The sequence below is a fragment of the Bactrocera neohumeralis genome, chromosome 2 (assembly GCF_024586455.1).
Source record: "Bactrocera neohumeralis isolate Rockhampton chromosome 2, APGP_CSIRO_Bneo_wtdbg2-racon-allhic-juicebox.fasta_v2, whole genome shotgun sequence".
NCBI classification, from domain to species: Eukaryota; Metazoa; Arthropoda; class Insecta; order Diptera; family Tephritidae; genus Bactrocera; species Bactrocera neohumeralis.
In genome coordinates, this window is record NC_065919.1 from 52,077,311 (window position 1) to 52,089,263 (window position 11,953).

Here is an 11,953-nt window from a genome sequence, read left to right on the forward strand (position 1 = left end):
ATTTTAACGATATTTGATTAAAAACAAAATTATATAAATTATAAATGCTATTGTTTATAAAAGAATTACGAAATATTATTTAACATTTAAAGGTACGTGGCAATCTTTCGTCGCTGCACCACCTTAACAACATATAAACAAAGTCGGCAAAGCAGTTAAACCCGCTCATTCTATTCGTTCATTTGTTTGTATTTGAAATTTGTATTTTAGTTCTACAATTTCTAAGCTAAGTTTTTAAAAAATATTTTGGCATGGCCTTTTCTCAATCGCTAGACATTGGTAATAGCACTTTATTAAATTTAGACAGCCAGGCGCGTCACGCCATTGACAACGAAGTAGAAGATGAAGGACAGCGAGAGGCTCCCACTATTAAAAACAAAGTAGATGTGGCCGAAGTGATACAGGAATCGCCGGAACATGGTCAGCGTTCCAAACATAGTAATATAGCTGGTTTATCTATGTTTAGCAGATCGCGAACGCAGCGGCATTTATCTCGAAATAACTGCGGTAAAACAACTGCCCAAAATGCGAATGTGTCCGCAAACGAACGGAGACGACTGCGGCGGAGCAAGTCAGACTCTACACTACAGAAACAACACACATTAAATGGGAGCAATAGAGCAGAGAATTACACTGACCTTTTTCGTAGTGGATTCACATTTTCAATAGAAGGTGAACCGCAAAAAAGTGCTTTTGAGGGAAGTGATTCCGTGTTGCGTGTCTCACAAATCGAAGCAGCATTTGAAATTATAAAAGAGGAAAAGGCTGAAATTGTAGAAGATATAGATGATATGCTTCTTGAAGATGAACAGGCTGTGAATAATGATTTAGACATGCCTATATTTTCAGAAGATTTAAATGAACTTTTAGAAAATGTGAAAAGTATACAAGAAGAAAAAGACAAGTCTGGTATGGCAGCAAATAGTCCAATGTCTTTGTCGGAATTTGCAGATACTTCTGAATGTAAGGAGAAACCTACAGATGTAATAGATGAATTGGATGCCCGCCAGTTGGACCAAAGTAGATTTATCTGCGCTGATGCTGGTAGTTCTGAAGCAAAACAGCAAATAGAAAAAGAATTGAAAATTAGTCACAGGGAAGTGACTAAAGTTGATGAAGTTTTGGAGACAATACAAGTGAGAAAAGATTTGAATGCTTCTTATCCACAAAGAAGTTTTTCAAACTCTTCTGTCGTAACAGTTAAAAAAACGAACGAAAACATGCGTGACTTAGAAACACTGAAACGAATTAGTGCCTGGAATTTGCCCCATAGTGTGTTAAAGGAATATGAAAAGAAAGGTGTGGTAAAAATGTTTGATTGGCAAATAGAATGTCTCAGTAATCCAAAGGTTTGTACCAATAGACAGTATGTTTACAAAAATATTAGTATCTTTCATTTCTAGGTTATATTTGAACACTGCAATCTCGTCTACTCTGCTCCCACATCTGCTGGTAAATCTTTAGTCAGTGAGATTTTACTCTTAAAAACCGTGCTCGAGCGTGGCAAAAAGGTGCTTTTCATACTGCCCTTCATTTCTGTGGTTCGTGAGAAAATGTTTTATCTACAAGATTTGTTAACCGTAGCCGGCTACCGTGTTGAAGGTTTCTTCGGCGGTTACACACCACCTGGCGGTTTTGATAGCATACATGTTGCCATATGCACCATAGAGAAAGCCAATTCCATTATAAATAAATTAATGGAGCAAGGTAAACTAGACGACATAGGCACAGTGGTCGTAGATGAAGTGCACTTGATCTCCGATCCAGGGCGTGGTTATATACTCGAACTGCTAATAGCGAAAGTATTGTATATGTCACGCAAGTATGGTTTCCAGCTGCAAGTAGTCACAATGTCCGCCACACTAGCTAATGTTGAGCTGCTGAAGCGTTGGCTAGACGCAGAGTTGTATATAACAGATTTTCGACCCGTCGCACTGCAGGAGATGATTAAAATCGGAAATAAAATATTCGATAGCAAATTACGTCCTTTGCGTGATATCAACGAACCCTTACAGGGCGCGGAATATCCACTGCCACAAATACAGAATGACAATGACCACGTAGCACATTTGTGTATTGAAACATTACTAGAAAGCTGCTCGGTAATTGTATTTTGTCCGTCTAAAGATTGGTGTGAAAACTTAGCTACTCAGTTGGCAAGCGCCATACAAACGCTTATACGTAAAGACGACTATTATGGTAAGCGATTGCGCGCGCAAATAAAAAGTGACGAAATTGAAGAAGTAAAAAAGCAGTTGCGTGATATACCGACAGGTATGTAACAATTTTATTTCCAAATGTTGAGTAGTAAATAATTATTTTATTACAGGTCTGGACAATGTGCTCGAAAGAATGATCACATTTGGTTGTGCCTTTCATCATGCGGGACTCACAAGTGAAGAACGCGATATTATCGAAGCAAGTTTTAAGTCTTGTGTTTTAAAAATAATTGTTGCAACCAGCACACTCAGCTCCGGAGTTAATCTTCCAGCGCGACGCGTATTGATACGCACACCGATGTTTGGCGGTAGGCAAATGAGCTCACTCACGTATCGGCAAATGATTGGTCGCGCAGGACGCACAGGAAAGGTAAAATTGATGTTATTTATTTGAAGTCTGTCCCTCAATTTTTAGATATCGATATTGTTTAACTCTCTTACAGGATACTTTAGGAGAATCGATATTAATTTGCACACCTGCCAACACGCGTATTGGCCAAGAGCTAATACAAGCAGATTTGAAGCCAATCTACTCCTGCCTGGAACAAGAGAATAGTGTGAGTTTTTTCAATTCAAAATTTAAAATTAGTTTTGAACTTGGTCAAATTAACATTAACACATACACAGACTCACCTTAAACGCGCCTTGCTGGAAGTGATCTCTTCCGGTGTGGCCATCACAAAGGAAGACATTGAGAGCTTCGTGAACTGCACACTTTTGAGTGCGGAGAAACAACTTAGCGAACAAGGAAAGGATAAAAGCAAAGATGACGAAGAACATTTCATAACAGATGCTCTCGATTTTCTCATAGAATATGAATTTGTACGCCTGCAAGTGGATAGCGAAACAAATAGAGAGAGTTATGTAGCAACACGCTTAGGCCAAGCGTGTTTGGGTAAGTGGAAGCGTTTTCATAAAAGCAAAAATAACATCATAAATAACTTACAGCTGCCTCGATGCCGCCCACTGATGGCTTAATACTGTTCGCTGAGCTGCAGAAATCACGACGTTGCTTTGTGCTGGAGTCCGAACTGCATGCTGTGTATTTGGTGACACCTTACTCGGTGTGCTATCAACTGCAAGATCTCGATTGGTTGCTATTTCTTGATATGTGGGAGAAATTGACACCAGCTATGAAAAAAGTTGGTGAACTAGTTGGTGTTAAGGAGTCATTTCTGGTGCGTGCTATGCGCGGGCAGTCGAAATTGGACTATAAACTCATGCAGATACATAAAAGGTTGCAGCTAATTTCAGAGATTTGGATATATTATAACTTAAGTGGACAATTAATGATAATTTGTGTTGTTTTCAGATTTTACACCGCATTAGCGCTACAAGAACTAGTCAATGAAGTCCCTATCAACACCGTGGCCGCTAAATATAAATGCACGCGTGGTATGCTACAAAGTCTGCAGCAAATGTCGTCCACATTTGCCGGTATAGTCACGGCGTTTTGCAACTCATTGCAGTGGCCCACACTATCCTTGGTTGTTTCGCAGTTTAAGGAGCGTCTGTTCTTCGGCATACATAGAGACTTGATCGATTTGATGCGTTTGCCGGATTTGAATCACAAACGTGCGCGTGCACTTTTCGACGCTGGCATTACAACACTTGTAGATCTTGCAAACGCTGATATTTTCGAAGTCGAAAAGGTTTTATATAACGCGCTGAGCTTTGATTCAGCCAAACAACATGATAATGAAGCGGATTACGAAGCGCTGCAACGAAATCAAGCGCGGGAATTTTTCATAACGGGCAAAGTGGGTTTGACAGTAGCCGAAGGCGCCAAATTGCTGGTACAAGAAGCGCGCATTTTCGTACAATACGAAATCGGTGTGGGCGGCATTAAGTGGACGCAAGAACGTACAAATGAAGGGAGTTCAATAGATAGTTTACACATGTCATGTGAAGAGAATGAAAAGGAGCATGGCGTTAAACGTAAAAGTGTGGAGCATCGAAAAGAGTCTGAAGTATCGCCACCAAAATTGAAAAGACTGGAGAATGAGGCGAAACAGCATTCTATATTAAATGAAAAACCGTCAACGAGTAAAAACGCTTTTATTGCGTTAAGGCAGCGAGAACTGTTGCGGGAAAATTCCAGTTTAAATAGCAAACAAAAACAAAAAAAAGCTGATGACGCAAAAATGTTGACAGCTCCAACAAATAAAACATGCAATATGAAACAAAAACCCGTTACAATAACAGCACAGAAACAGAATGGCTTATTAGCAGTTGCCCCAACTGCAGAAAGTATAAATATAAAAGAAAAAGAAAATTCCGCTACAATAACTGCACAGAGACAAAATAGTACTTTAGTTGTTGCAACTGCTGCAAAAAATATTAACGCAGAAGGTAATAAAGAAAATTCAGTTACTAGCACTGCCATCAAGATATCAGCAACGATCGAGAAATTCAAAATTTTGCAAAACACAAATAAAGTTGTAGATAAAAATAAAATTGATGAAAAATATGCTAAAAATGTTGCACAAAATGCGAAAAACGCTGCTACAGACGTTAACTTCAAAACAGCGAAAGACGAACAAATACCAAAAGCAGTAAATATTGAGACAAAAAAGTATACGCTACGTAAATCTAAGGAACATCCAGCGATTTCAAAGCCCGCAACAAGTGATAGTGCAATATTAACACCAAATACCAAAAGTAATGTAAACAGACACACTCCAACAACTTTGAAGCAAACAACAAGCAACAAAAATAAACCCAACTCGGTGAAGCAATCGCCACAAGCAACACAGGTTATAAGCATAGCACCGCGTCGTAGTCCACGTAATCATCAACGAAATTCGAATGTCATAAATACTGTGGAAACAAAACCGCCACCACAACCGTGCAATGTCACGAAAAATTCAACAAGCACAGAGAAACACTTTGATCAATCGCTTTTCCTCGCGGACGACTCCTTCGAATTGAATACTGGTATCAATGCTGCAATTGAAGCAGCAAATCAGCACAATGATGCTCCTACCAACTCAACAACTACGGCCAACAAAGAAAATGACGACGAAATTGCCGAATCGCAGCAAATTGTACTAGCTGTGATCGATTCACCCGTGCCGGCGAAGCACTCAGTGCATGCCTCACGTCTGCTGCGCACAACACAACGCTTGAGAGCCGCACACAAAATCAATGTAACGAAGGATGCCTCTCCCACAAATGCGCATCCCTCGAGTTCAATAGAAGTGTCGGATTTATCGCTTGAGAATTCACTGCTCCAGAATCCTTTGCAACTGAATGCATCGCATATTTTGAATTGTACCAAAGTTGACGACGCCTCTACCAATTTCAAACGTCTTGAGATTGTTGACATCTGTGGTGACCTCAGACTGTTCAATGCCGCACTGCGTGAGCTCATGGCAGTTAAACGTTTCGGTTTCTGCATTGGCTTGCAACAGCAGGAGAATAAATGCAAACCGCTAATAGGTGGCAATTTGCTAATAAATCAGCGCGCAGGTAGCGAAAATGAGGGGCAACAGGCGGTCGCAAAAGAGTTTCAAATCGATGATCATACATATTTAGCTGGTTGTGCTTTTGGTGTTGTAGAGAATGTAGTTTATTATATGAACATGCAGCCAGAGGGCACTTGCGCTAATGTGACTAAAGAAATGAAATGCAAATTTTTATCCTCACTTTTAACCACCGGTAAATGCACGCTACTTTGTGTGGATGCCAAGGAGCAGTTGAAGATATTGTACCGTGTTTTGGGTGAACTCAGCGAGCTGCACGTAGACCTGGAGGATCCCAAGGAGGCCAATTGGCTGTTGCAGCCGGATAAATTCATGAGTTTCCAACAGATGGTAAGCTAACATTAATTATACTCATCGATCAAAATATAAGTTGTAACGTAGAACGAACGGTATTATTACCAAAATAGTGCTTAATTTGTCTTTGACCACTTTTACCTGTTGTGAACCTACTGTGGTCCTGCTACCGAAACTACTGAAATAGATGACATTTGTTCGAAAATGAACGCCTGGACCTTTCTTGATTGTTTCTTCTCTTGCAGACTCACCAATTTGCGCCGGAATGCACAGCTCTCACCGGCTTATGTGGCAATGGACGTGGTTATAGTAGTCACGGCCTGGATACGGTTAGCGCTATTAGAGCTAAGGTTAGGTAATGCAAATTATTTATTTTTATTTGATTTTTCATCCAAGTTTTGCATAAACATTTTAATAAAAAATTTAACCGCAGATGTTCAGTGGAAGCTTGCGTTACGGTGCACATACTGAAAACACAAATAGAAAACCTAGAACGCATCGGCTCAGGTCAATTGTATAAATTTTTTAAAGGTTAGATTTTCTTGGTGAATTATTTTGTTAAAAATAATATCATTAAAACTACGTGGTATTTGTTAGAACTACAAATGCCTTTGCAGAATTCACTTTGCAATATGGAATTGATCGGTTTTCCAGCGAATGAGGCTGCTTTGCGGAAAATTTACCAACAAATGCTGGAAACGATGAAAAAACTCGAATTGAAAATCTACGAAATGCATGGTGGCAGATTCAATTTGGGCTCTTCGAGTGCGGTGGCGAAGGTAATGGACATCGGGTGCATATTTTAGTGGCGAAATTAATATTTCTAAGCTTTAAGCCAAAAAATTGTTTTAATTTTGAGTCTTAAATAATTCCAAGCATTTAAATTTTAGGTTCTTGGTCTGCACCGCAAACCCAGCGGTCGCGTGAGCACTTCCCGCCAAATACTTGAAAAGATCGATTCACCAATTTCGCAAGCCATCATATCCTATCGTAAAATAAGCACCACATTATCCAAAAATATACAACCACTTTTGAAATGCGTCCAAAATGACAGAATACATGGTCAGAGTATAACCTATACACAGACTGGACGTATTTCCATGACTGAGCCAAACTTACAAAATGTGGCCAAAAATTTTGTGGTCACTGTGGAAGGTTCGTATATACGGAATTGAACTTTTTCGAAATCATATGATTTAATAATTACGAATTTTATATTCAAAGGCAGCGAAAATGTAATTATATCCTGTCGCAGCGCATTTTTCCCAACGGAAAGTGGACGCTGCTTGCTCTCCGCAGATTTTTGTCAGCTTGAAATGCGCATACTCGCGCATCTCTCACAGGTGCGTGCTTAAGTTTTTTAAGCTGGTGATGTCACTTTCAATTTGTATTAAAAATTTTACTACCAAACAGGACGCAGCGCTATTGAAAGTAATGAACACCGATCGAGACATTTTCAACGCAATAGCAGCGCGCTGGCACAAGCTGGCAGAAAATGCTGTTTCCACGGAGCTGCGCGATGGCACCAAGCAGATTTGCTATGGCATAGTTTATGGCATGGGCATGCGCAGCTTGGCCGATGCCTTGAAGTGTACCGAACAGGAAGCGACATCTCTATCGCAGCAATTCCATTTGGCTTATCCGGGTATAAGGTAAATGCTTGAAATTTTTGTTTTGTTTAGCAAACATATTTTAATCTCTTTTACCATTTTTTAGAGCATATACCGATAAAGTGGTAAAATTTGCACGCAATAATGGTTATATTGAAACCATCACGGGTCGTCGTCGTTACCTGGAGCACATAAACAGTGGCGAACCACAGCAAAAAAGTATATACCTAAGCTAATTGACTGCGAAAGACATTTATTTAATAATTTTAAATTTCACTGCATTACAGAACACGCTGAACGTCAGGCGATCAATTCGACGATTCAAGGCTCAGCCGCCGATATAGCAAAGAATGCTATTCTACGCATGGAGAAGAATATCGAGAAATACCGCGACAAATTGGGCATAACTAGCGCGAACGCCGTGCGTTTTGTGTTGCACATACATGACGAGCTGGTATTCGAGTTGCCCACCGAGAAGGCGAAAAAAGTGGCCAAAATCTTAAGTCTCACTATGGAGAATTGCGTTAAACTAAGTGTGCCGCTCAAGGTCAAACTCAAAATGGGCAGGAGCTGGGGTGAACTGCAAGATATTAAGCTGTAATAACTTGTCAGCGCAATTTGTTGATATTTAAAATAATAGTTACTTGTTAATTTGCCAATTTTATACATCATTCATTAAGTCACACAAATTATTTATATACTTGTAATTTATTCAATAAACTCACTACAGTAATTGTATGCTACTCGTACTACTTTTAAATGCAATAGATAGCGATTATAGCTTTGATTAGCTTTTGATTGTAAGCATGCAATAGTGCGGCAACGCAATGATTATTATATGTCACTACTAAGCATATTTGATATGTTTTAACTTTTTCAACTTTTTTGCTACTTTCTCTTTTACATACGCGTTCTAAGCATATTATTTTCAATTGTCATTTCAATTTTGTTATTTACGTTTGCGCCCACTTAAGCTTTATTCAAACCCTCCTTTTCAGCCCACTCAGTCCAAGAGCCGGGGTAGTATTTCGCGCTAAATGCAATTAGAAATAATACAAAGTTTAATTATTATATTAATGTCTAGTATATAACGTTTACTTACTTTTTGTAGCCATTTGCCAGCGCCAAGTCGTAAGCTCGCTTAGCGCGCCCACCAGCCTGACAAGAGAATATTAAGACTGTCTCTGTGCTCGGCTTGTCGCGATTAAATGCAGTTTTAAAATCAATTTCAGACATTTGGAAGGCGGCTTCCAGATCGGGCACTGCGGAAGGATTAAAAATAGCAAATTTAGTTTATTTGTCTTTAGTTTTTCCCAACAAAAAATATTTTAACCTATAAGAATTATTTATCAGAAAGTTAATATATTACAAGTGGCAGATCAAGGTCCTAAGAAGTTTTATTAATTGCAGCACCCTTCAATAGACTATTTCTTCAAACAAAATTGGGACTTCGGAATTAATAAGTATTCTCAAATTTCACTTAAAAATCATGATTTATAGATTTGTGTTGTCATTGTAAAATATATGGACGAGTTGTTGTTTTGTTTGCTGTAAAAATTAATGCTATTGACCTTGACTCTAAGCAACTGACATTTCTTTCCTTTTTCCAAAATAAATTTTGGTCTGAATAATTCGATATACATATGCATCAGGCCCCCTTATTGGAAAGAGGAAGGATCGAACTTTTTAATAAATCCCCCCTCGACCCCCTAGAGCCCCTATAGACCTGTTGAGCCCTTTGAAAATGACCAAAAATCAGTGTTTTTGCTCATTTTTCCACACAAACTGAAACCAATGCAACCCAGCCAACATTTTTGTATGGACAAGAAATCAAAATAAAGAAAACCAAAATGTTTCAGTGCAATGTATATACATATTTAATTGCATCTATTAATGATACAAAGGGATCTTTTTCTTATTTTTGAATAGATCGCCGCCACATATATTCGACGATGACGTCGGCGAAGTTGGCGGTGTGATTATAGTTGGCTTTGTAAAAGAAACGTTTCACTACGCGCCATTGCGACTCAATCCGCTGCGTATGAACACCATCTTCGGAAACGAAAGGGTTGGTGTCATCACTGTGATTCACTTTTTGGTGGACGTACCCAAAATTTGGTAATGCGTCATATGCCCGCCAGCAGTCCGTCCGAACTATGCTTCCTTCAGCAACGTGCTTCTGGATCAATGGAATTAAAATGTCCGCCGTTCGAAGATTGTCAGGACATACTTCGAGGCGTATGTCCTCGCTACCATCTTCAATCATCCCAAGAACCCAGTGTCCCTCTACGCGCCTGCCTAAAATGTAAAAAAAACCTTATTAGAGTTAAATTCATTGTATAAGGAAATGGTATTACCTTTTTTGTACTTCCGCTGCCCAAATTTACTCTCGTTGATCTGAACAATTTTTCCCGGACCACCAACTTTTCCTTGTTCATATTGGTGGTCCAACTGGTATATTACCACGGCCTCTCGGCAATAACTATACCAGTCTTGTATTGTTGCAGATGACAAAGTTTTCCCGTCATTTGTATAGTCCTCGCGCAATATTTCTTCGCGGGACATACGACACGCAAAGCGTGTCCTAAAAAAAAATAATATATTCCAATATTAGAGTATCTTATTATTTATTATTATTACTCACCATTTGCAATTTCGCACATTGTTTTATAATAATATTTTTATTTTCAATAACGCCGAAGGAAAACATAGCATTTTTTAAAGTGAATTTGTGGAAAAATTTGTGGACCGATTTTTATAAAATATGTTTTAAAATAAAGTTCGATAATTTAAGCATACATGCGTGTTTAAAATTTTCAATTTGGTTCTCTCGTTTAGGTACAGTGAGCCAAAATTAACCGGCGCGATATTAAACAGAACCCCTAGTATGGTATTTTAATTTTAACTTTTAACAGATGCGAGTTCTTTAAAGGGTAAACGTGACTCACTCTCAATCCATTAATATGATTCCTAAAAATAATACATAAATAACTATTGGTCTATAACTACAATTATTTATCTATTCAATTCAACACCTTGATTGTGACACCTTTCAGCAACCAAGATATAGTACACATTTCTATATACATATGTACATATTCACTTAGTTGTTGCTTTTCAAAATTTCTGTACCCCTTTAAAATATGCACATACTTACTTGGTACACTAATTGCTCCTGGTATCACACCAGTTCTGGCCAACTCATCCTTGTTTCTCACATCAATCACGAAAGTGTTTGGCTGATTGGGCACATCTTTGACTTCTTCATAGGTCACAGTAGCCATTCTTACAATTTATCAAAAACTTGGTCGGTTTCGCTTACTTGCCGGCTGTTAAAATACTAAAAATTGCGGTACAACCTAAAAGTAATTTAACAACAAATCCAATTTTACTGTTTGTGGTCTTTTTAAATATTTAATCAAATTTTTAGTGATTAATTTGTTGCTTAGTGCCTTTTCTAATTGGTGTGTTTCCGATAAGATATGTGTTGCTCGTTGTCAGTGGTAATTTCGTTTGTACCGGCTGTATGATATGACAGATATTGGTGTTTTTAGCATTGATAATTATAAGTGCAAGAGAGTTGGTGACTTTTGTGGTTGTATATTAGTAAAAAAGTTGAAAGCTCAAAGCTCTAACGTTAGGGACGTCCAATTGTGACAAATTTATAAAATTTAAATTTTGCGCAAAGCTTTTTCAATTTACAAAGAGCTTTTAATATGTTTTGTAAAAACTACCTCTACGTATCGATAAATAAAAAATTTGGTTAGCTATTAAAAATTATAATAGTCTTGCTGCCAGCTGTTTTTGGTCGGTAACGGTGCGGACAACCCAACTTTTTACCTCCACTTTCAATATATTAATGCTCCTAACACAATACTCAGGGAGTCTTCTCATGTTGGTTATGCAAAAACTTCTTGCTTGGTAATCATGAAGGTAATCTTGAAAACGTTAATCATGAAGAAACCATCGCTCCCAAATAGTTGGATCTTCCTAATTGAAACGGATGCAGAATTATTTAAAAGTAATGCAACCAAACATCTAAACCTCCAAAACTATTTTAAGAATACTTTAAGGTCTTCAACAAAAAATAATCATCACCAATTAGAACAGGCAGCTACTTCAGGTCGAAAGTAAAACACTATAAACAGATACTTCTTTTGAAAGCAGAATCTTTAACTCATTTCTAAGATAATTCGGTTTACGACTCCACCGACAGCCAGGATTAAAACCCAACCAAAATCTAAACAACAAAACCATCTATGGAGTCTATCTAATAGCTATCAAATTATTTATGAAAGTTCAAAGATGGCCTTCACACCACTAAATCTCAATTTCGCCATCCGAC

General features: G+C 38.2%; 3 protein-coding genes across 7 annotated transcripts; 1 reads left to right on the forward strand and 2 right to left on the reverse strand.

Annotated features, from left to right (window-relative positions):
* The first annotated feature begins 84 nt into the window (after positions 1-84).
* Positions 85-8,351, forward strand: LOC126751291 (DNA polymerase theta). 3 transcript variants are annotated; one of them, XM_050461440.1, is made up of 15 exons: positions 89-1,349; positions 1,404-2,274; positions 2,330-2,589; positions 2,663-2,776; positions 2,847-3,114; positions 3,168-3,456; positions 3,532-6,034; positions 6,244-6,353; positions 6,432-6,529; positions 6,596-6,777; positions 6,889-7,153; positions 7,223-7,341; positions 7,412-7,650; positions 7,715-7,827; positions 7,896-8,351. In XM_050461440.1, the coding sequence occupies exons 1-15, from the start codon at positions 252-254 to the stop codon at positions 8,207-8,209; spliced, it is 6,843 nt and encodes a 2,280-aa protein (XP_050317397.1). In that variant the 5' UTR covers positions 89-251; the 3' UTR covers positions 8,210-8,351. The 3 variants fall into 3 exon arrangements, with proteins under 3 accessions (XP_050317406.1, XP_050317414.1, XP_050317397.1); XM_050461449.1 differs by lacking the exons at positions 6,889-7,153; positions 7,223-7,341; positions 7,412-7,650; positions 7,715-7,827; positions 7,896-8,351 and having other exon boundaries at positions 85-1,349; positions 6,244-6,348; positions 6,596-6,694; XM_050461457.1 differs by lacking the exons at positions 6,889-7,153; positions 7,223-7,341; positions 7,412-7,650; positions 7,715-7,827; positions 7,896-8,351 and having other exon boundaries at positions 85-1,349; positions 6,244-6,348; positions 6,432-6,689.
* Positions 8,298-11,155, reverse strand: LOC126751322 (rhodanese domain-containing protein CG4456). Of its 2 annotated transcripts, XM_050461514.1 has the most exons (4): positions 11,061-11,155; positions 10,766-10,967; positions 8,711-8,870; positions 8,298-8,641 (listed from the first exon to the last, which is right to left on the reverse strand). In XM_050461514.1, the coding sequence occupies exons 2-4, from the start codon at positions 10,890-10,892 to the stop codon at positions 8,578-8,580; spliced, it is 351 nt and encodes a 116-aa protein (XP_050317471.1). In that variant the 5' UTR covers positions 10,893-10,967; positions 11,061-11,155; the 3' UTR covers positions 8,298-8,577. The 2 variants fall into 2 exon arrangements, with proteins under 2 accessions (XP_050317471.1, XP_050317462.1); XM_050461505.1 differs by having other exon boundaries at positions 10,766-11,151.
* Positions 9,417-10,759, reverse strand: LOC126751306 (uncharacterized). Of its 2 annotated transcripts, XM_050461468.1 has the most exons (3): positions 10,253-10,759; positions 9,966-10,192; positions 9,417-9,906 (listed from the first exon to the last, which is right to left on the reverse strand). In XM_050461468.1, the coding sequence occupies exons 2-3, from the start codon at positions 10,171-10,173 to the stop codon at positions 9,524-9,526; spliced, it is 591 nt and encodes a 196-aa protein (XP_050317425.1). In that variant the 5' UTR covers positions 10,174-10,192; positions 10,253-10,759; the 3' UTR covers positions 9,417-9,523. The 2 variants fall into 2 exon arrangements, with proteins under 2 accessions (XP_050317425.1, XP_050317434.1); XM_050461477.1 differs by lacking the exon at positions 10,253-10,759 and having other exon boundaries at positions 9,966-10,239.
* Positions 11,156-11,953: the final 798 nt, after the last annotated feature.